Source organism: Gadus macrocephalus, chromosome 22, assembly GCF_031168955.1.
Source record: "Gadus macrocephalus chromosome 22, ASM3116895v1".
Taxonomy (NCBI): domain Eukaryota; kingdom Metazoa; phylum Chordata; class Actinopteri; order Gadiformes; family Gadidae; genus Gadus; species Gadus macrocephalus.
In genome coordinates, this window is record NC_082403.1 from 5572538 (window position 1) to 5596714 (window position 24177).

General features: G+C 44.6%; 2 protein-coding genes across 2 annotated transcripts; both read left to right on the forward strand.

Annotated features, from left to right (window-relative positions):
* The first annotated feature begins 47 nt into the window (after positions 1–47).
* Positions 48–5813, forward strand: LOC132450969 (protein LYRIC-like). The gene is made up of 11 exons (XM_060043181.1): positions 48–524; positions 912–1013; positions 1194–1314; positions 1780–1929; positions 2383–2595; positions 2766–2840; positions 3023–3088; positions 3295–3410; positions 3640–3750; positions 3871–3952; positions 4327–5813. The coding sequence occupies exons 1-11, from the start codon at positions 174–176 to the stop codon at positions 4380–4382; spliced, it is 1443 nt and encodes a 480-aa protein (XP_059899164.1). The 5' UTR covers positions 48–173; the 3' UTR covers positions 4383–5813.
* Positions 5814–7805: 1992 nt separating this feature from the next.
* On the forward strand, positions 7806–22658 carry laptm4b (lysosomal protein transmembrane 4 beta). Its single transcript, XM_060043222.1, has 7 exons — positions 7806–8102; positions 8990–9107; positions 14531–14604; positions 14927–15049; positions 15340–15438; positions 17763–17858; positions 20438–22658. The coding sequence occupies exons 1-7, from the start codon at positions 8010–8012 to the stop codon at positions 20510–20512; spliced, it is 678 nt and encodes a 225-aa protein (XP_059899205.1). The 5' UTR covers positions 7806–8009; the 3' UTR covers positions 20513–22658.
* The last annotated feature ends 1519 nt before the right edge of the window (positions 22659–24177 follow it).

The following is a 24177-nucleotide window of genomic DNA, read 5'->3' on the forward strand; positions in this document are numbered from 1 at the left end:
TATCTTGTATTAATTTTTCCAACCATAGACATAAATTGGGAATAAATGGTTAAAATGAATTTAAAAAAAATAAAGATATCAATAAACACAATACATTCTTCCAGGCTCCCAGATTAGCCACTCCTCTTGTAAACATACGCCGGCGTGACAGCAAGAGAAACCGATTGGAAAAAATGGCAACGAACCTCCAAGCGTTAGCTTTTGAAAAAGCAGAGCTACTTTCCAGCCGTCTGAAAGAAATAATTTCATCCGGGCAAGGATACATCCAGAACCAGCTGGGCCTCGATTTGGGTCTGAATCTCGACGTCTACCCGACGTGGGTGCTCCTGTCCACGGCAGCGGCAGGGCTGCTGGTGGTGCTCGTTTTGTCTTGGGTCGCGATTTGTGGCGGAGCGTCAGTCGGGAAAACCCGAGGATCGTCGTTCACTAAGGTTCAGGTCGAGGAGCCTCTCAAGGCCGACCTCAATAACAGTGTAAAGCCAGATGATCAGAAGAGAAAAAATAAGAAGAAATCGTCCGAAAAGGTACGGTGAGCGGAGAGCGTTAGCTGACGGGATGGAGGAAAACAAACGTCCACTTTGTGGCGCCGTTCAAGTGAACGCGTTGTTTCATTTAACAATGGGGCTACTGGGTTTGTGTTAAATGACACAGCGCTGATGATATTCCAGCATGAATATATGTTCCACAGAAATATATGTTCCACAAAAACATTTCCCCTGTAAAGGCAATCATTCACTTTCTGTTTCGTTTTTGTCAACAGTAATTATCTAGCATCCATCATTTGGATTATGTATGATCAACAGTCACGGCTGCATTGTTAAATAAACTGCATCGCATAAACACAGAGCTAGGCCTGTACTAAAACTGACTTTTCTTCCTTTTTCAATTCTCAAAAACGTAATGTTTACCAGAAGGGACAGTCAAATGGACGACAGTTCTCTGCACCTCACGACGACACAGCATCCAGGGAGACGTCATCACAACAGCCCCCTGCTGAGAAACTACCGGTGAAGGTACTTGTGAGCTTTATTTCCTTCTCTCTGTATTGTTTTGTGTCTGATCACTTTTGGAAGTCACACTTGCCGTTAAGGTCGTCTATGCGAGCCAAAGGCCAGCAAAATACTTGACAAAGGAGCATTCACAGCAACAAAACACCATTCTATGCAATGTAACCTGTGCACTTTTTACAATAGCTGACGGTGGTGCAGGTGGAGAAGGCACCTGTACAGGTGAAGAAGAACAAGAAAAAAGCCAAGGCGATAGTGAGACCGGTCATCAGTGTTTTTACCTGCGATGAGACGGAACCTGATGCGGGTGAGGAGTATAATGTATACACTCATTCACACGTCCACTTTGACCAGACAACAACCTCATTCCCCAGATGATTAAACAATAACGTGGTCGACGTTTACAGTCGGAAAGACTATGACTGTTCTACACAACCCATTTTTGGTCATGATCTGAACATCGTCCAACGCCTTGATGGCATTTTGCGAATAGGTTATGGCATTTTGCGAATAGGCCAAATGAATGTGGTTAATTATTGTAATTAGACACTTTGGTTAAAGTAAAGTATTAGAATCCTTATACAGTATTTCTTTCTTCCAAAATTGTTTCCAAACTCCACACTGACGTTCCGTGCATTCAATCCAAACTACGAAACTGGTGTTGTTTTTAGGGTACGGTCACAGTAATGAGGGTATAGCCCGCCCCATCCATCCTGTAGGGTCCTTAACTCCAGCCGAGTGCTCTATGTGAAACGAAGTGTCTGACCCCCAGGAGCATGGGAGACCCAGGTCAGCCAGCGAGAGAGGAAGCAGCAGCGCAAGAAGGACAAGGGCCCAGAGGATGCTGGGAGCCCTGGAGAACCCAAGACGGCTCCGAGGACCCATGTGGAGACACCTGCCCCCTCAGGCAACAGGAGTAGAGGTAGGCCAGCTCCCTGGTTGGGTCCGAGCCCCGGTGCGCCAAGGGGCCTCATAAACAGACTGTTGATTTAGTTGGGCCACGCTGCCTGTCTCCAATCTCCTCGGATTGATAGCATGAGAACAGGTAGCCTGTAGCCCGACAGCTTGTGGGGTGCAATAAACAAGCTTTCACTCAGTACCGTGGCCTGTACCAGTGTGAGCAGTCAGATCCAGCCAGCTACAGGCCAATAGCATGGTCAAAATATCTTTTAAATGTCATGTTTAATTGTCCATCACACAGGGACTTGAACCGGGCGGTATTGATAGCTTTCTTTGATAAAAAATAGATTCAACTATTTAGATGTTCTATTTATGTATTGGTTGAACGGGCCACTTTGGTCTACTGACCTAACATCTCCTACAGGTCCCCGCCCGAGTTAGAAAAGTAAATTCTCACTCCCTTGTTCCCCCTCAGGGCCTCCGGGAAGGAAGGTTGACTCCTCCACCAATGGAGGAGGAGGAGGAGGAGGAGGTGTTGGAGGAGGAGGTGGCGGAGGAGGACGGCTGGATCTCGGGTCCAAGCCGCCGGGCCCGTCGGCCAGCGGGGGGGAGAGGGAGAAGTGGAGCTCCAGGGTACAGCGGCAGCGAGCCCAGCCGGAGCCCAAGCTCCGGGCTCAGGACAAGCCAGGTACCGGCCTGAAGCCTTGCCTCAACTTTTGTATCCAGCTATCCAGTCATTTGGGAAGGACATCGTAACAACCGGTTCCAACAGTTATTTTGGTCCAAAAAATTTAAATGATCTGACGATGGGCTGATTTGATGCTTGTTTTTTGTTTTCCCTGTTCTGATCTTTCCCAGTGACACGGAGCGGTGTGGGAAGCAGAACCAGTACCGGCGTTAAACCCATAACCCCGCAGGAAGTGAAGGCTGCAGGTTGGTTCCCAACGGTGGATAATAGCATGAAGTCACTTTTGTTTAATCGAGGAGAATCAAATCGACTAGCAGGAAATACAGAAACGGGTTCATAAGCCATTCTTACAGTCCGGGCTGATTTTCATTTGCGTATGCATAGCATATCTTATTGTCTCTTTCCCCCTTCCCTCCATCCCTCTCAGAGCACGCATCACTTCCTGTTACCCTCCAGTGGGACATCCAACCTGATGATGAGTGGTGTGGTTTGAGTAAGCATTTGAAACATAGAACAACAACAGAGTCTCTAGTCCTTAAGCATCCTCAGTGCCCTTAGTTTGACAAATTAACAAACCATTAAGTGAAATAATTGAGACACTAGTTATTTTGGGCGATAGGATTTATTATAGTTTTGGTTTGGATGACGGATGATGTGATTGGTGTGAATAAGGAGGAATGTTCCGGTGCGTTCCCCCAGACACCGGCGCGATGGCTGGCGACGCAGGCTCGGACTGGAGCGTCCCTCTGGTGCACTGGGGTCACTACGAAGGGCCTTGCTCTCCGGTGCCGCTCAAGGGCCCCTCACCCAAAGAGGTAGTCGCACTGAACGCAGATCAAAGTATAGACAGGAAGTAGTATTCCTATGCTGGGTAGGTACACGCTTTAAAACATCTGATCTGAAAGAATGTTCTGGACCATTGAGGCCGACGGTAGATCACAAGGGCCGCTTTGTAGCCATGCATGGAGAACAAACCTACCACTGTTGTCTTTAATTGTTATTAGTTTTAGTGTGTGCGTTTAACGTGTTGTTGCCGTGACCCAGGTGTCGTTCGAGGAGAAGGTGGCGGAGGACTCCGTAGGTGGGACCAAATCTACCAAGAGGAAGAAGAAAAAGAATAAGACTGTGGATGAAGGCGCAGCCACTGTGGCCCTGGTAAGAGGCTGCTCTTCGGAGTAAAATGGGGTGAAACGCTAGTGTGCAGGATTATAGTGATATAAAAAATACTAAATAATAGTGTTTATTCTTTGTTTGTGTGGTTTTCTTTTGATTTAGCTTGGTGGTACAATTCCCAGAGCTCAAGAGGCCCCAGCTGTTACCTCCAACAAGCAGTCTGCTAAACGACCAGACTCTGAGAGTAAGTTCACAACCAACCAGTTCCTACAATACGTGTAGAGATATTGTTTAGAAATAGGAAAATTAACAGTAAAATGATTATGATGCATACTTATGTCCCCCTTTCACTGAAAAGCGACTTTGAGTGCCTAGAAAAGCGCTATATGATTTAAATCCATTATTATTATTATTATGATACAGCAATAACAAAATGGATTCTAGTGACTTTAGAACTATTGTTTAAACTTATTCTTACATATCTCCATCGAAAAGACGATACAATTTCTTCACATTTCAATTGTATCACATTCCTCTACATATTCTCCTTTCTTAACACCAAATCCAACATATGTATCCCTGGTGACCTGGACATTGTGATTGGTTGGTTTGTTTCAGAGAAGTCTGAGCAGAGGACAGAGCGTCTGAAGCCAGGCCAGAAGAAACAGGCTTGAAGAGACAAACCCAGATCCCAGGTCAGCAGCGTGAAGCACATGCATCTGCTTGATGAGTGCTTTGATGAGACGTCTCCCGGCTGCAGCAGGTCTTGCTTCCCTCTCAGACGCATTAATTGCACCTTTGATCGAAGAGGAAGGAAGGGGAGAAGAAGGGGAGACGACCTGGCCGCTGGATCGTTCGCGCGGACGTGAACCTGACACGGTTTGGCCTGTACCATTCTTCGATCTTGAGACAAGGGGACATGCAAGGGAATTATTAGTAACCCATTATTAGTACATTTGTATCTATGTTGTTGTTTTTATGTATTATGTGTGTCTTTATGTACACAGCGGATTGCAGCAAAGGAAGGAAAGGTTAAACCTGGTAATGTTGCACTTTTAACATTGATCCGGTTCTTTTTTATGTTGTATTTTTAGGGTGTATTATTGCGGTTCCAGGATTTATACAATGGCATTTGATAACCTCCATTTGCTTTATATTAATATCCACCACTAGGGGGCGCTGTCGCTCTTTAATAGTTGTAACTAAAGCTCGCTAATATGAGGTAGCGCTATGGGCTGGCCTGGCCTTCTGGTCAATGATATCTAACTTGAAATTCCACACTATGAATTTATCAGACTTTTTCCGTACATGGGCTACATAATTCTCGTCTCTTCCGATCTCTGCGCCTTGCCATAGTTTAAGGGCTGTTTCTAATTATCTTGTAATTACACTGTGGAAAAGGCTATTCTGAGTTGGGTTCTTTCTTTGTGGTTTGTATTTTTTCAGAGATTGTCTTGTAGAATATGATAACATGAAAATCCTGGATTAATTTGTCCGCAATCTGTGGAAAAGAAATGGAACATTCATCTGAGGCAGAAAATGATTATTGGCATGAATCTATACGTCTATATTATTAGGAAATGCAGGAAGAGGCTGCATACTTGGCAGCTAAATATCTTCAACATTGTTTTGTAACCGTTATATAAAAATATACAGAGCAATGCATTTATATGGCCTTAAACTGTAGTCATATAGGATGGGAGCTGACTTTTTTGTTTCAGTCTGTGACTTTCAAAACGTCAGATGAATCTCAGTGTACATGTCTTTGATAATTGTGTGTGTTAATTGAATGTGATTAGCAGGTCAGTCTAATTAAGCGTTTTTTAGTCTTTGGAGAGCTGTATTGCTTCAAGCTGTTGATTGGCTAGTGGTGGTACAGTACCTTGACATGTTTATTTTTGTTGACAAGGCTGTTGTCAAGGAGACGGGTATGGAATCAAATAAACCCTATTTGATCTTTGCTATTGTGATCAATTAATTATTTAATGAGCATATTTATATGATTGTCTTTAAATCATTTTGAGATTGATTTAGTCTTTTGGAGGAATATAATTGAAATGTATGTTTTGGTTGGTTTAGAAAAATTAAATTAAATAAATTATTAATGTTTCAAAATGTGTCATGTTTAAATATGTCTGTCTCAATAGGTTGTGATTTTCATTAAATGAAATAGCAATTTTTTTAAGAGATATTAATTCAGCTCTTTTCAAAGTATCCAGGGTGTTGTTTGATTGAAATTTTGTATAAAAAACTGACAATACAAATTGCAATACATTGGTTGCATATATATATATATATATATAAAACAACCCAGAACAACAACTATGCAGCACTGAATAATAAATAATAATTTCCTTTGTCAAATGATCCTGTATCTATTCTCTCTTGAAACAGTGAGGGTAACTACTACCACATTACACCATCTGACCTCCAGTATGAGCTATGGCCCTATAACGATGCCCCTCGCCCTATAACTCTGGACCGGCTGAGGTCTGTTACAGCCCGTTACCGAGCCAACACATCTCCTGGGGACCCAAGCTGCTGCGGTCAACGGTGAACTGCACAATTTGGCAGAACACACACACACACACACACATACGCACGCATGCACACACACACCCTTGCTCTTCAATCACATACTTTTGCACTCTCTTCTGCCATCATCTCTGCTTTTGGCTCCATCCGCCCACCACCAACCCCAGCCCCCTCCCCTCCCAATTCACATGTAATCCTCTTGGAATCTCTTTCAATCATTCGTTCATTCATTCTCTCATTCGTCCATTCACATCCACTTCCGACTGAAGCCGTGTTTTCCTCTGGTGTTCCTTCTGATTGGTTTAAGCCTAAATAGATTAGTGTTTATGCGGATGGCTGTGATGTCCTCTTCATCACTACCATCATCATCAGTCTCTGATCATATTGAACAACATGGTGAAAATGTCATGTCTGGTAGATTTTTTATTTGTATGGGGCTGTTGTACACATTTAGATTTCATCCCTGGTTTAAGCATGTTGATATTCATATCAAATGTGTTGCACATAACTGCACATTTAACAAGTAGAAGTTCAGTTATCCCTGTTTATAAAAAAAATTATTACGTTTCTGTGTCTCCAACAATCTTCCTCATACAGTGTTGTCCTATACATATTTCCCTGCTTTGCGAAATACGATACAGAAACATTTCGATCATATAAGACAATGTTGTATATCGGTAGAAGATAATGGTTTGAAATGCGTTCATGTTGTTTATCACAAACGGACGTGTTCTGACTTTGTTGTCTTTAAGGCTTAGTTACATCAACGGAAATCCACATTAGGTCACAAACAACAGGGCTCGTCTGTTTAGTATTTCCATTGCAGTTGCCTTTCTAGACCACATAGAGGTGGCTGTCCGTTCCCTGGTCGATGGAGTCTTCCTAGGCAGTGGAAAATCCGCTCATGTGACTGAGGAGGATGAGGAGCATGATGATGATGATGATGATGATGATGATGATGATGATGATGACGATGATGCTGTCCTCCCAGCAGGGCTTATTGAACCTCTCGCGCTGCGGGTCCATCTGTCACACTTGTTACCCGCGGGTTTGACACATGATGTTTATTTCATTTCTTTAATTACAAATACAATAGTGAAATAGATTCATATCTACATGAAGCTTTTATGAGAAGATAATTATAGTAGCCTACTACTCGGCTGAGATTTGTTTTAATGTCCCAACTAGCGATAATAAACATTGATTGGCGACTGAAGACACGTGGTACGTTTACATGTTTATAAGTAGCCAAGATGTTTTTTTGAACAGTTTACTTTAATAAAAAACTGCAGGTAATACGAAAATTAAACTAATCAAGTCATGATATTTCCGACCAGGTTTAAACTAAAGTTGCATAGGATGAACATACACCGAAGCAAAATCTTGTGAACGAACCTGACCCGACGATACACATTTATTTACTTGAAAGATTGAGATAAAAACGCATAAAAACTTCAAATATATCTAAACTCATGAAAAAAATAAAGCCTACAGATTTATTTTCTCCCCCAGTGCGTGCCCGAGCCTATTCGTGGTCACGTGTCCCGCGTCTGGCGGGCTGTAGATGAGCGGAGGAGCGCAAACAAGCGCAGCGGCGGAATCCGGCACACACCGAACGTGGCCGCGATCGTGACCACAGCGACGACGAAGCCTTCCCTCCGAGCGGAACATTCCCGTTTCTCAGAGACGTGAGCCTCGACGCGGCGGTCAGGTGCAGCCTTCATGATATAGCTCCACGCTCAGAGCTCGAGCTACCGATATAAATCATGATTTCCCCGTGGGACCGTTGGTATTCGACCAGCTGCTGCCTCTGCTGCCATGTACGGACGGGCACTATTATTTTGGGAATATGGTATATGGTAAGCAACATTAATGTATTTATGTATATAGCCTATCGTTGTGAGTGAAGAAACCTAAATGTGTCAAGGAATAAACCTATGTTGGCCTACTTTAATATCGTAATTAATTTGGTCTTGAATTAGCCTTGTTCATCACTTGTTGTTTTAAACCCGGTTCTCATTTGGCCATTTTGAGAGGTCTCCTCTTTGGAGTCATAACACACATTCACATACACACATACACACATGCACGCATGCACACCCACGCACGCACGCACGCACACACACACACACACACACACACACACACACACACACACACACACACACACACACACACACACACACACACACACACACCTTTAAAATATTACAAATGTGTTACAATGTGCGGTGCTTCAAGATATTTTGGCCATTCAACAGTCTATAAAACTAAAAAGTGCTTTTGCAGTCGTTGTTGAAACCTCAAAAGGAAAGCCCATGCTATATGTGGACTTGGCTGCAGTTTCTTTTGTCGCCTCGTAACTCCTCGGAGACTTAGATTAGATAGATATATATCGGTGAGTAAAGCCGGTTAAATCTCTGACCTTTAGGAAAGCATCCATGTACTTTCACTATTGCCCAATTAACAAGGTAGAGAGAGGTCAACCAATGGGGTCACAACAACAGTGACTACAACAGAAACAGACCGTTTCTTTAACAAACATAAGTAACATATACCCCTCAGCATGTACAATAATTCATTCTTTATTCAATATCTATCTATCTATCTATCTATCTATCTATCTATCTATCTATCTATCTATCTATCTATCTATCTGTCATCATATTAATACAGAAGACTTTAATATCCCACTCATAAGCCCTAACATGTGTTTTTCTTCTCCCTGTGTCTTGTGCCTCTGCAGCTCATCAACGCGGTGGTCTTGCTCATCCTGCTGTCTGCGCTGAACGACCCGGTCCAGTACCGCTACCACCTCACCAGCTCGGAGCTGGGCACCGACATCGACGTCATGGACGATGCCAGTGAGTGGCGGTAATCCCCCCCTCGGTAGAGGTAGATTAGGATTTAGATGGAATTGGATCCGGTTTTATCGGATGTCCTCAACGAGGTTCACGGTGGTGTTGATAAAAAATGGAATTAGGAACATGTATTTGTGTGTGTGTTTATGCGCATGTTTGTGATTCCTTGAGTGTGTGTGAGATTGGTGTGGTTATGTGCATGTTTTGGATTCTGTGTGTGGTTGCATGCATGTTTTGGGATTCTGTGCGTGCGTGTGTGTGTGAGAGAGATTGTGTGTGTGTGTGTGTGTGTGTGTGTGTGTGTGTGTGTGTGTGTGTGTGTGTGTGTGTGTGTGTGTGTACACACGTGCCTGCAGCGGCTGTCGTTGTAGCCGCTGCCTGCCCCCATGGGTTCTGCTGGCGGTGCGCTGGCCACTGTGATTAAAGACGATAGTCTGCTCTAATCCTCAGGCCGATGAGATGGCGTCCGTGCTCCTTGGCGGTGGCAGAGTTTAGCGCCGGGGCTAACGCCGCGACGGCTAAAAGCCTGTCAGGACAGATGAGACGTGAAGGATAGAGTGTGTCTCTTGGGCGTTCGCCAGGCATCGCCCAGTGTGTGTGTGTGTGTGTGTGTGTGTGTGTGTGTGTGTGTGTGTGTGTGCGTGTGCGTATGAGTGTCAGTGTCAGTCTCGGAGGGAGAAAGAGGGAGAGAGAGATAGAGGGAGAGAGAGAGAGAGACAGAGAGACGGAGAGAGAGAGAGAGAGAGAGAGAGAGAGAGAGAGGGAGGGAGAGAGAGAGAGAGAGAGAGAGAGACAGAGAGACGGAGAGACGGAGAGAGAGAGAGAGAGAGAGAGAGAGGGAGGGAGAGAGAGAGAGAGAGAGAGAGAGAGAGAGGGAGAGAGAGAGAGAGAGAGAGAGAGAGAGGGAGAGAGAGAGAGAGAGAGAGAGAGGGAGAGAGAGAGAGGGAGAGAGAGAGAGAAAGAGGGAGAGAGAGAGAGAGAGAGAGAGGGAGAGAGAGAGAGGGAGAGAGAGGGAGAGAGAGAGAGGGAGAGAGAGAGAGAAAGAGGGAGAGAGAGAGAGAGAGACAGACAGACAGAGAGAGAGAGAGAGAGAGGGAGAGAGAGAGAGAGAGACAGAGAGAGAGTGAACTCATAATTACAGAGTAATGCATGTCGTCTTTTAGGGAGCTCAGGGTCGTTGTCGCGTGCCCATGCAGAGTCTCTGCCACCAGGCGTTCTCCCAGTCATGCCATGTGGCCCCTCATGGGAAAACCGACCCGGAACGGGACGGAAATTCCTCGTTCCCATGGGAACTGCTGTCTCGACTCCCAGACGTTCCCATGAATATCCATGCAGCCACTTTATGGTTATTGGAAATAAAGATTTGGCATATCGCAGCTCAGAAATGTATAGAATCTTGGTGGAAAGAAATCGGTGCAATCATAAACAAAACCCTTCAAAAGATGATAGCGTCCCGTGAGAATTTATAACGATATTTATAACGCTAAGTATGTTTTCCCTCCGTTCAGGATCAACGGACTGAATAGAAGCATGACTAAAGCAAACATTTTACGGAAAATCCCAGGAGAAACACGAAAGCGTATTTCAGTCTAGATCCTATTCCAACTACGACCTCGCCACCCCCCATTCTAGGGGTTAATGAGTTCATGAGTGTGTGAGTGGCGTGCACGGTGCAAGGCGAGGGCCCTAGTATGAGTGTCTTCCTGTACCGTGTCTTAAGGGAGTGTCAGTGCCGTAGCGGGCCCCCCAGCCAACGGTGGTGGTGCATGGAGCCCCCGTTGCAGTGTGTTAGCGTGTTGGCGTGTTAGCGTGTTGGCGTGCGGGTGCGTGTGGACTGCGTTACATAAGCCCTCGTCGTGGGGGGGGGCTCAGGTTCTCCAGGTCACGCTTGGGTCATGTTGGGTTGAATCTCTGCAACTGTCACTGACATGTAGTACTATAAGGAGGGTCATTTTTCTTCAAGTGAAGACCTCAATATCCGTAACGTGATGGTGTTTATTATTGGCTGTACAATTGCACAAAAGTATATTTTTTCATGTATTTTATATCTATATTTTCATTATGATCTAGGATTACAATATGATGCGTAGAAAGCAGCTGAATTGTTTGTTGAATTCGAAACAGCCTCAATAATGAATTTATGTAGAATCACCTGGGGTTTCTGATCGGTTGATATATATCAGCCAATGACACTAACGGTTGCCCGCTTGCCCGGGGCATGTAAAAAATTTTTTTGGGCAAGTTGATATTTTTTCTGGTTGCCCGAACGGGCAAGTGGATTTTGGGTGGATGTTAATATAAAGGCTATTTATTCAAATGTTTTTAGAAACTGCAGAACAACCTTTTGTTCCGCAAAATCACACAAAATAGAAGTATATCAGCGCGCTGTCTTCTCTTCTCTCGGAGAGCGAGTTAACAGACACGCATCGCTTCAGTGCGAATATAGCCCCGCCTTCTGTCAATCACTCGCAGTGCGGTCTCTGGCAGTGATTCGTAGGGTGACACTGTTGTTTTTCTTTGGTCGTCATGAAAAACCCATAAGGGGTAACACTGTTGTTTTTTATTGGTCGTCATGATAAAAAAACATAAGGGGTAACACTGTTGTTTTTTATTGGTCGTCATGAGAAAAAAACATAAGGGGTAACACTGTTGTTTTTTATTGGTCGTCATGAAAAAAAACTTCAGGGGTAACACTGTTGTCTTTGTCAAATAAAATATAAGGGGTAACACTGTCGTTTTTTATTGGTTGTCATGAAAAAAAACATAAGGGGTAACACTGTTGTTTTTTATTGGTCGTCATGAGAAAAAAACATAAGGGGTAACACTGTTGTTTTTTATTGGTCGTCATGAAAAAAAACTTCAGGGGTAACACTGTTGTCTTTGTCAAATAAAATATAAGGGGTAACACTGTCGTTTTTTATTGGTTGTCATGAAAAAAAACATAAGGGAAATAATAGAAATACACACATACATTTTAATGTCATGTATATCCTCTTTATTGATGATTGATTATTGTGTTTTGTCATCGCCTCAGTGGTGCAGTGGAGTGCACTCTGCCTAACCCACTGGAGACCGTGGCTCAATATCTGTGGAAAACACAATTTCTTTAATTTTAAACGTCATGCGATCATGTTTTTTGCACTGTCATATATAACCTCAGACATAATTAACATAAAATCTCAGTGGGAAGTGGAGAGAGCGGTGAGCTTACCCCCTGGAGACCGGGGTTCAAGTACGGTTGATGTCATCTGTTGGAAGACTCTTATCTCTATTTCATGTGAATTATAAAGTCAAGTATAACCTTTGTGATGACCCTATCCGGTGTCTTGATGGTGCATTGTTAAGTTCGGAGGTTAACACTCTAAACAGCTCATATTCGGATCCCCGCAAAAAGGTTGACAGGGGTGCCACTGTTGTTATTTATTGGTCAACATGGAAAAAACATGAGGGGTAACTCTGTCGTTTTTCATCGGCCGTCATGAAATAAATATAAGGGGTAACACTGTCGACTTTATCAAATGAAACATGAGGGGTAACACTGTTGTTTTTATCAAATGATACATAAGGGGTAACACTGTCGTTTTTATCAAATGAAACATGAGGGGTAACACTGTTGTTTTTTATTGGTCGTCATGAAAAAAACATAAGGGGTAACACTGTCGTATTTTATTGGTCGTCATGAAAAAAAACATAAGGGGTAACACTGTCGATATTTATTAATTAAAACATAGGGGGTAACACTGTCATTTTTATCAAATGAAACATGAGGGGTGACACTGTCGTTTTTTTCTTTGGTCGTCTTGAAAAAAACCATAAGGGGTAACACTGTTGTTTTTTATTGGTCGTCATGAAAAAACAACATAAGGGGTAACACTGTCGTTATTTATTAATTAAAACATAGGGGGTAACACTGTCGTTTTTATCAAATGCAACATGAGGGGTAACACTGTTGTTTTTTATTGGTCGTCATGAAAAAAACATAAGGGGTAACACTGTTGTTTTTTATTGGTCGTCATGAAAAAAACATAAGGGGTAACACTGTCGTATTTTATTGGTTGTCATGAAAAAAAACATAAGGGGTAACACTGTCGATATTTATTAATTAAAACATAGGGGGTAACACTGTCATTTTTATCAAATGAAACATGAGGGGTGACACTGTCGTTTTTATCAAATGAAACATGAGGGGTGAAACTGTCGTTTTCCTTGGTCGTCATGAAAAAAAACATAAGGGGTAACACTGTTGTTTTTTATTGGTCGTCATGAAAAAAACATAAGGGGTAACACTGTCGTATTTTATTGGTTGTCATGAAAAAAAACATAAGGGGTAACACTGTCGATATTTATTAATTAAAACATAGGGGGTAACACTGTCATTTTTATCAAATGAAACATGAGGGGTGACACTGTCGTTTTTATCAAATGAAACATGAGGGGTGAAACTGTCGTTTTCCTTGGTCGTCATGAAAAAAAACATAAGGGGTAACACTGTTGTTTTTTATTGGTCGTCATGAAAAAAAACATAAGGGGTAACACTGTTGTTTTTTATTGGTCATCATGAAAAAAAACATAAGGGGTAACACTGTTGTTTTTTATTGGTCGTCATGAAAAAAAACATAAAGGTACGAACACACCAAACGCGTAACCCGCGTAAGATTTACGTGACTGACACTACTAGAAACGCGATTTTGATTAGAGCTACAAGAAACTTGAAAGTTAAAATAGACATATCTTTGCTACTACCTCTGACATTTAGTTATGTACATTTGCTTAAATCATGCAGGTCTACATATAACTTGGCGATAGCTTTTATAGGTTGCAATGGTGGACTGAAATCACTTCATGGCACGATGTGACCGCTCGATAAATAAGTAAACAAAGAGCATTACATTCGGGCAAGTTAAACCTGACCTGTACTTGCCCGATGGGCAAGTGCTTTTGAAACCTTAGTGTCAACCCTAGTATATTAAAAGCGAACTACTACTAGAGAGTGAGCAGCACGCGTAGTTTAAACAGACTCAGTGTGACACAGGGCAGCGGAGGGCTCGCTGTAGTGGTGACACCGACACACTCGGACGCCCCCCAAAGCCATGACCCTAATGCGTTCAAGGGTCCGTTTTTTTACGCCATGTTAAACTTAGCCGTGCTTGCGTAACAATAACCCTTTTTCACTGTCAGTGAATCATCCCCGATGCGCCAAGGACAGATTTGAGAGCTATTTATAGTCTAATAAATGACTCGGGCTGCCATGTATGTCAATGTCAACCCCTCAAAACACGTTTGGCTCCCGCCTCAGGGGGTCCAAGGCAGCAACTGCTGTCCACACACATTAGCAGTGCTGTAGTATTGTCAAACGGTATGGCTTCTGCACACTGCTTGATGTTCTCTAAATGGTCGTCTAATCATGCTTCTTTTGTTATTTACAGACATCTGCATAGCAACCGCCATCTCCCTGCTCATGATTCTAATATGTGGCATGGCCACATATGGGGCTTACAAGGTAATTAACCCAACCGACAGAACACAAAGACCTGACTCCAGATCACTGAATACAGCCTGGTAAACCGTTTAAATCATTTCCCCTTCATTCATCTCCGTCTATGTCTATGTCTCTCTCTCTCTCTCTCTCTCTCTCTCTCTCTCCTTCTTCTTCTTCTTCTTCTTCTTCTTCTTCTTCTTCTTCTTCTTCTTCTTCTTCTTCTTCTTCTTTCTCTCTCTCTCTCTCTCTCTCTCTCTCTCTCTCTCTCTCTTTCTCTCTCTCTCTCTCTCTCTCTCTCTCTCTCTCTCTCTCTCTCTCTCTCTCTCTCTCTCTCTCCCTATAGCAACATGCGGCGTGGATCATACCATTCTTCTGCTACCAAATCTTTGACTTTGCCCTCAACACCTTGGTGGCCGTCAGTGTGGTCGTTTATCCCAACACGGTGCAGGACTACCTCCAGCAGCTGGTGAGAACACACAAACACATGCACACACACACACACACACACACACAGAGACACACTCACATGCACACACACCTTCAAACTTTGGCCATTGCCTTTGAATTTGTGTGTAATGAAGATTAAAACATTGTGTAATCTAGCATAACAACGAAGACAAAGTGGCAGTAATAGTAGTTTCCACCTCATTTGTATATGCACATATCCTTTCACAGGTCACAACCATTGCTTTGTATTCCGCTCAAAAACAAGCTTCTTACGAGCTGACTCTGAACTGAACTCTCTGCCTCTCCTAGCCGGGGACGTTCCCGTACAAAGAGGACATCATGTCCACCAACAACGCGTGCCTGGTCTTCGCTGTGCTGCTCTTTGTGGGCTGTATCCTCTCCTTTAAGGTACATCTTCATCTCCTTTAAACTTCTCCTTTGCAAGGACTAACCCAAATTATACTTTGAGAAGTCTCGTTTAACGTATCGGGTATCGGTGCGATTCCAATCTGTGGTCCAATACTAAATGTCATTTTCAACCCACTTCCCGTCTCCATTCACTGTCCTGTCCAAAAAAAGTACATCCATTACAGTTTAACATTTGCTTTTGTTATGGATGGCACCAGTGGGCCCAGGCCCTCATATAGATATGCACCGGTCACACACCCTGTGTGTCTCGTCTCAGGGAGAAGCATCACACCACAGTGATCAGTGCAGTGCAGCCTCCCTCCCGTTCCTGCCCCGGTTAGGTTCTCATGGGAACTGAACACCATGTGTTCGGGGTCCGCAGAGTCAGCCGTGGTAAACACCCCAGCTCCAGGCTTTTATTAGAAGGCCGGGGTGCCAGGGCTCAGCGGTGAGCCTGGGGGGGAAACGGGACACCCGTTGGGGGCTACGCTCTGTGCTTCTTAACGCACGGAGGTGCGTTAAGAAGCACAGAGCGTAGCCCCCAAACGGGACACCCGTTGGGGGCTACGCTCTGTGCTTCTTAACGCACGGAGGTGCGTTAAGAAGCACATAGCGTAGCCCCCAAACGGGACACCCGTTGGGGGCTACGCTCTGTGCTTCTTAACGCATGGAGGTGCGTTAAGAAGCACATAGCGTAGCCCCCAACGGGACACCCTGTAGGGGGCTAGGCTATGTGCTTCTTAACGCACGGAGGTGCGTGGCCCTGGATAACACCTCAGCCCCCGAGTGGAGGAGGGAGAGAGACGGGAAGTGGCAGTCCTGGGTGCAATTTTATCGTGTGTGGAGGAGGGGGGTTGACCTGTGGCACTCGTCATAGCCTTGGTGACGGTGTGATTATTTTTACGGGACAGGACTGATTTCAATTGTTGTGATTTCAATGAGTAACCATCGTGTGATCCGATGGTTACTGTTTCACAGCGTACACACGTGCTGAAGTTAAACGTGTTTACTGGACAAACCACAACTGTCTACGTGAGGCTACAACTGAGGCTACAAATGAGGCTACAACTCTGCTCAAAGGGCTTCTGCAGATGGAACTAGAACAGGTCTATAGGGAGGCCACTAGCGCAGAGAGTACCGCATGAACCCTCCCATTTGAGGCTGAGGATGAGGAGGACGCCGCTGGACCGAGTGGTTGCTATTGGTTACTGGAACGAACGTCTTGGGAGCAGCTTCTGTGCCGCAGAAGGAGAACGTATTCAAGGGAGTTTCCATCAGAGCACAGCGAGTCGTCATCCGTTCAGGGGATCGCTGCATGCTGCGTCTTCCAGCTGAACGAGGCTGACCTGGAATCAGCCCCACGGCGACATGGGGGAGCAGAGAGAGAGAGAGAGAGAGAGAGAGAGAGAGAGAGAGAGAGAGAGAGAGAGAGAGAGAGAGAGATGTGATAAAGAGAGAGAGAGAGAGATGTGATAAAGAGAGAGAGAGATGTGATAAAGAGAGATGTGATAAAGAGAGAGAGAAAGAGAGAAGTGATAAAGAGAGAGAGAGATGTGATAAAGAGAGAGATGTGATAAAGAGAGAAGTGATAAAGAGAGAGAGATGTGATAAAGAGAGAGATGTGATAAAGAGAGAGAGATGTGATAAAGAGAGAGAGATGTGATAAAGAGAGAGAGATGTGATAAATAGAGAGAGAGTGTCATGGGATGAAAGTTAGAGTTGTAACAAATGGGGGGTTCTGGGAGGAAGTACAGCAAGTGAGAGATGAAATGAGAGAAAGAGGGATAAAAACAGCTGAGATGGCTCTTTCTAACATTAGCGGTGTGTTTCCTGAGCAGGTGCGTTAGTGCCCTTACCCAGCAGGAAATGGGTTTTTCTAAGCACGGTTGTTTTTCTTCTTTCTGTGATGGGACTGCACATAAGTACATTAGAGTTGGGACTATGCACTTACCTAAACTACACTACACAGCAAAAAAAAAGTATCATTGATTATAAATGAGTGATATTGATACATGTATAATTATGGTAACATAAATGAATAAATTAATTATGTGATGAATTTCCATCTGAACACACCGGACCCTGTGTGAAGTGTATAATTCTGATAAATGACCAGAGCCAAGACTACAAGGTCCCCTTGGGGGGAGGCCGCGGCTCGTGTCCCTGGCTGGAGCCCCACTCTCAGTCACGATGTAGGGGGGGGTTCACCTGAGACGGGCTCCTGTGAGGTTCACCCTGGCTCTCTCTCTCTCTCTCTCTCTCTCTCTCTCTCTCTCTCTCTCTCTCTCTCTCTCTCTCTCTCTCTCTCTCTCTCTCTACCACAGGCCTATCTGATTGGCTGCGTCTGGAACTGCTACAGATACGTGAGTGGGCGGGGCACCACAGAGGTCCTGGTGTACGTCACCACCAACGACACCGCGGTGAGTCTACCCCCTGTCCCCCCTCCCCCCCCCCCCCCCCCTCCCCCCCCCCCATCCCCCTCCCCCCCCCCCCCCCCCCCCTCGAGTCCCCTCGAATTAATTTGGCTCCTCTGCCGAGTGAATGCAATGAATGTCATCTGTAATGGGAAGACCGGTGAAAAACGATGCCAGCCTACACTCTGTGTCGGGTTGGAGATTGGAAACATCACAGTCTTTTCGTTTTATTTAACTTTTAACATCGACGGCCATCGTAAAACTATATAGTGGGTTTTTATGAACCATTCAGGATTCAACACATTTAAGTTAGGTTAGGGCATTGTGGTTACAAACCAGGGCTGTCATGCATCATTTGAGTTGAGGCTTAAAGTTGCCCCTTATAACTAATAGACTGTTCATAGTCCAGCCTTTGAGGCTCTCCAACACCAGACTAGGTGGGTCTACGGTCCTCACCGGCCCATGGCCCAGTGGGGTGGCCCCGCTGCTCCGAGGTGCCCTCCGGCATGGAGCTCCTCTGCAGGTGCTGAGGTCAGCCACCGGAGGTGCCCCATAGAGCGCTAGAGTCAGCCTGCTTCCCTCGCCTCCCTTCAGGGTCGACTCAAACCATCAGAAGAGCTGTGGGCCAGTCATGGTTTCCCCCCATCTGTCTGTCTCTCTCTGGCTGTCTGTCCGTTCCGCAGTAATCCTCCACACTGGCGCGTACAGCGCTCCTAATCGTGTCCCACACACACGCACACACACGCACACACGCACACACGCGCGCGCACAGGGCCGTGTCGGGGATGGATTAGGTCCTGCTGGTGTCCGTCTGTCACTCCGCCCTGGCGTTGGTGTCTCTCCGTCGACCGCAGTCACAGGGCTTGATCCGCTACGGGGTCGTCGGGTTCTCGCTCTCGGCCGAAAGAACAACATTATGTGGCGGTCAGCGCTTTTTGAAATATCGAATCGTTGGCGACAGCGATGTTGGATCGAGGGATGGAAATTGGAGGTCAACCTCTGATGGAAAATATGATGCACTAAAATTGAGTGTATCATATCGTCACTCAGCTGTTGTTAAGAGTTGAGTGACTAAACTATATGAGAATTTAACACGGAGCCCAACAAGGAAGGATACTAAATGCCAAATGGCCACCAGCATGTACATAGTATCAATCCCATTTTAAAGCCCAAATCCGTATTCGAAATGCACTAAATCTTGTTGGGCTGCAACTTAATTCGTACACAATAATTGTAATATATGATTATGTATAGGTCGGCGTTATAACATCACATGGTCTATAGTCCAGCGGTGGCCTGTGGTAAAACAAGCGCTCCCCTACTAACTGATGGAAAAGCCGGGGTCTCTCTGCAGCCTCCGACGTCACCCGCCTCCCTTAGGATCCTCACCCTCTTTATATAAACCCTATTAACATGCACAACAGGAGGGTCACAGTCTCCCAACTACTGCCCTCTAACCTCCCCCCCCTCCCTCCCTCCCTCCCCCCTCCCCTCCTCCCTGCCCTCTTGCGTGTTAGTTACATAACGGTCTGTATTTGTGTATCTGCTCCATTTCCAATCATCCCTCCGCTGGCCTGGCCCGCCTGTTTTACAGTCACAAGACCCCCCTGAACACGTTTTCTCCCTCCTCCGTCCCCGTCCGTCCGTCCGTCCGTCTGTCTGTCTGTCTGTCTGTCCGTCCGTCCGTCTGTCTGTGTGTCCGGTGTACGTGTGGGTTTCCGGTGTGGGGATTATGCACTGGTTTTGTAACAGCGTTTCAGTGGGAGGTTCCTGGGGTAAAGATAGGAGGCTTTGTCCTTTTATAAAGCTGGGGATTTTCCGATGTGGCTTGGGGGTGGGGGGGGGGGGGGGGGGGGGGGAATTAGGGGAAGACCTGCTTTGAAATAGGTTGGCTGAAGAGCATAGATAGAGCTAGATATTTTAACTTTGTATTCCTTCAAGGCCTTTAAGGCAATTTAGGACTTCGGCCCATCAAAGGAGACTGGCATCCATCCATTTGGATCCAGGTCATAATGTCATTAGGAGCTGGCAGGAGTTGAGCATCTTGCTCCGTGATGCCTCAAGGTGTAGACTGTGGATGTTGGGTATTGAATCGAGAACCTTCCGATTTCTTTACATCGATATTGGTATGGTAACCATTAAGGAACTTAATCAATTATTGATAATGGACAAATGGATGATTCCATGGTTGAATTACCAAAAACAAAACTGTTTTGTTTTTGTTTCATGTGATGGATAATAACATTAATACTGCACTTATTTATGTTTCAGTAACTCAGTTAATAAACAGTTAACTAATGTATAATAATCAATTACTAATGATGTTCATGTATACTTAAGATGTTAATGGTAGCTAAGGTATTCATGTATAAATTAATTTAAAGGGTTAGGATTAACCCTTACCCTAACCCCTAGGCTATTGCTATATGATAATGCTTATTACCGCATTAACTAATGTAAATTAATGGATAATGAATGTACCATTATTGAAAAGCATTACCAATGCATCTGACCAACCCACTGATGACGTAGTGTGGGCTTCCTTCCACGTGCTAACCCTCTGCTGTCCTCCTTCTGGTCCTCAGGTCCTGCTACCCCCCTACGAGGAGGCCGTGGCCCTCCCCCCCAAGGAGCCCCCCCCCCAGTACATGGAGCCCTGAGCCACCTTCCCCCCCCCCCTCCCTCCCTCCCTGCCCCCCTCCTCGCTGGGCCGTCCCGTTCCCCAATCCCGTGAAAGTCCCGCACTGACGTCAGCGTTTCCATCATGTCCGTCATCACTCTCCAACCCCACCCCCCACCCCCCCACCCAACCACTTAAACTAAAGCAGGGAGGATACATTTACAGGATGATGATGATGATGAAGAGCAGTCCTCCCTCCTCTCCCTCCCTCTCTCCTCCCCCCTCGTTGGTGACTTTGCCATGTCCTCCTAACCCATTACTTCCTGGCAGCTGTTGTTGCCCCTGGCAGCGAGGCGGTGTACACGTCCTCTAAAACAACCCCCCTGTACCCCCCCCCCCCCCCCCCACGTTCCCCCCCCCCCCCCCATCCCGCCTCTTCCTCTCCCCCTCCAATTAATTAAATTAGCACTTTTTCCTCTGGATTGAAAGGCGCCCTAGCCTAGCCTCCTGCTGTCATCCTCTGATGCTGTGAATTTTCCCCGTTGAGGTCTTGTCCGTTAGGTGAAACTATGAGGGGGGGGGGGGGGGGGGGGGGACGTCCAAAATATCGTGCTTTTTAAAAGAGCACTTTCTCGTTCTTTGGTTTTTCCGTTTTTTTTTTAATCTACGGTTGATTCCCTCTCTGAATGTCGTGTCCGGACTATTTTTGTAATGAATTTTTTGTATGACAGAAATACGACGACAGGGTTGATTACGAAGTTTCCCTCTTATAACACTCAACACTCTCTCAACACTTTGGAAAGCGTGAGGTTCGTTCCTCAGAAAGAGATCTTCACACAGGAGTCCCTCGACCAATAAACTACGGCGTCTTCCTTTTTTGAATCCGTTTTAAACACGCGTCTGTAAAACTTGTTCATTGCCAACGGAAAAGCGGTTTACCTTTTCACTTTACTCACCCGTCATTCTGTTCCCGCAAACCCCGACAGACGTCTTTACGATCGGTCAGGTTACCTAGACATACATTTTACCAGACTCACAGATATTTACACTTCTATGGAGTTCCCGATGCATATGCATACACATTAACGGAGATACTGGTTTTAAAAAATATCTATTATTTTTGAAGAGTGACCAGAATCAACTGTATTTCATTACGTTGGACAGTAATCACTAGGCCAGTACAAACTGGTATCTTAAATTGGCTGCACTAGGGGCATTTTCCTACGAAGACGTGACTTACCGTTGTGTGTGTGCGGACTGTGTGTTTGTGTTAGCTTTTTAACTTTCTGATCGTGTCGTAGTTGTGGCTCCTGTGTATCTACCGTTTATTTTTATTTTGCACACGCAGAAATTTTCCCCTGCTGGTGAACTGCTAAATTTAGCCTAGATGGAAATGAGCTATTACGTCACATAGAGCACAGTAGCACAATATGAAGACACATGCTAGACCTCCTTCACCTGGGAGCTGTTTTTAGCTGTATAAATAGTACTGGAAATAACCATGGGATAAAACACGATTAAATATGCTGTATCCTCTTCTTTACATATTTCTTTTGCTCTCGAAATATAATATATTCTAGTAGGCCTAATTTGTAAAAGTAAAGGATTTATGCAAGAGCCAAACATGCAAATGATTCATGACAATACATTTAAATCGGTGTATCTTCGTAGTGAAAACGGAACTAGTTAGATCGATGTCATACAGGATTCGTTTACCCCCACTTGTCTCCTTGTAAGTTATGAGCTCAAAACAAAACACAACTCGTATGGATAAAACTGTAGACAAACTTGCACTTTAAGGAGAAATCTGAGACCATTCAACGCAATGCGACGTGTTATTGCTGTAGGTTGTTTTTGTTCCTTCGTGGTGTTTACCTGCTTCTAGGGCCCGTTGGGGTCCTCAGAGTGTCGGTTGGTCGGTTGGTTGAAGCTTTCAGCACTATGAAAGAAACACGCGGCCCCTCGTTACACATTGTAATGTGTCGTTTCCGATGTGATTGGAGGTGAACTTCAGCCAGGTCTCGAGTTCAACATGTATGTTGTCAACGTGTGTGTGGTGGAGGGGATCGGATCAATGCCGCGTTTCTTTAGAATCTCTTGGGACTGTGCCACCATTTTGACTGTCCATTCATCATCGACTGTCACTCGTCTTCCTCAAATCTTTACTATTAAAACATTTAACTCACCTTTGTGTGCTTCATTATTTATTGATGTTTTTTTTGTAACTACACATTACACTTTAATTTGTGGGTATCTTAATACAAATTAATATGCATGTATTGACTGGTTCTGGCAATTGTATACAGGATGTGAAACACGGTTTTACAAATTTTGTAAGAAATGATTTATTCACATATAAACCTACATATTGTTCAATTCTCAAATCAAAACAATCTCACCATACCTGCGTCATATTTTTAACAGAGCGACATACCGGCTGGGGGCATTTCATAGTCTAGTTTCAACACCCGATGATTTGAAAGTGAGGGCCAACCGGCGGGACCTAACCCCGTCCTGCTGGGACGACCAGGAGGACGGATCAGGCACCACTCTAACCGCTTCGAGGCGAGGCGCCGCATTACCTTGGCAGCAGCCGCCGCACCAGACTAGTCACCTACTTTCTATCACGGGGAAGGGAGACAATTAGGTCACACGTTTCCCTCTCCCTCTCTCTCTCTGTCCCTGCTGGGCTGTGATGAATGAGGTTTGGTTGTAAGTGGACACTGCTTTAGACGCCTGGGAACCAAGGGAAAACAAAATCTCCTAATTAAGACTTATTTATTGTCCGCTGTGATGGATGGTGGGATTTACATCAGTAACCGATTACAGATCGTCCACCTTTCAGTTTTAGCTTTGGAAATCCCAGGAGCTATTTCTCTCTTTGGGTGATTCAAAGGGATCTGAATTAAAGGAGAGCCAGACCCCAGAATTGCTTGATTTGTTAGCATTAGATGGCTCTGTTGTTGCCTGATGGGGTTACGCTCACCTGCTAATTGAGTGTTGATGGGACACACCTGTTCTCTGCTTTTTGAAAGTGAATTGAAGGGCCATTTACAGCCCTGAACCAGAATGACAGAATAACTTGGGAGCATTTTTTAAAGGCAGGGTCAGGGGGTTGACTCTAAATGTGAACCACAAAGACAAGATTTTTGCTTTGTACCTCAAACATTTAATGTTATAATATACCAGATCATTTTAAAAAGTAGCATAAAAAAAAAAATCATATGTAGACCAAGCAATTACCTATATATATATATATATATATATATATATATATATATATATATATGTGCCTATAATTTACTTATAATCCAGAGGAATTATAAAGGGAGATTGAATTCTAGTCTTTCCAATGTGATCTCCTCTCATGGCCTAGTCCAGAGACCGAGTTCATAACAGTTTAGGATCGATAATGTTGCTAAACACGTACAAGGCCACAACAGCCTGCAATCAAATATTGACCTGAAGATAATCGATAGTCTATCACATAGTCATGCAGTCTACAAGTATAAAACACTGCAGAACGATTTGAACGAGTGACTGATTGATGATTGATTGTATATACAGTAGATGATGTATCTTCCATTGTATTATTTTTGACCTTACTTTCTGGATTTTAAAATGGTTAAATGAGGGAAAGACATTTTATACTATAGCTAAATAGGTTGAGGGCTATCATGAATAACTGTCCCATTGTATGCCGCA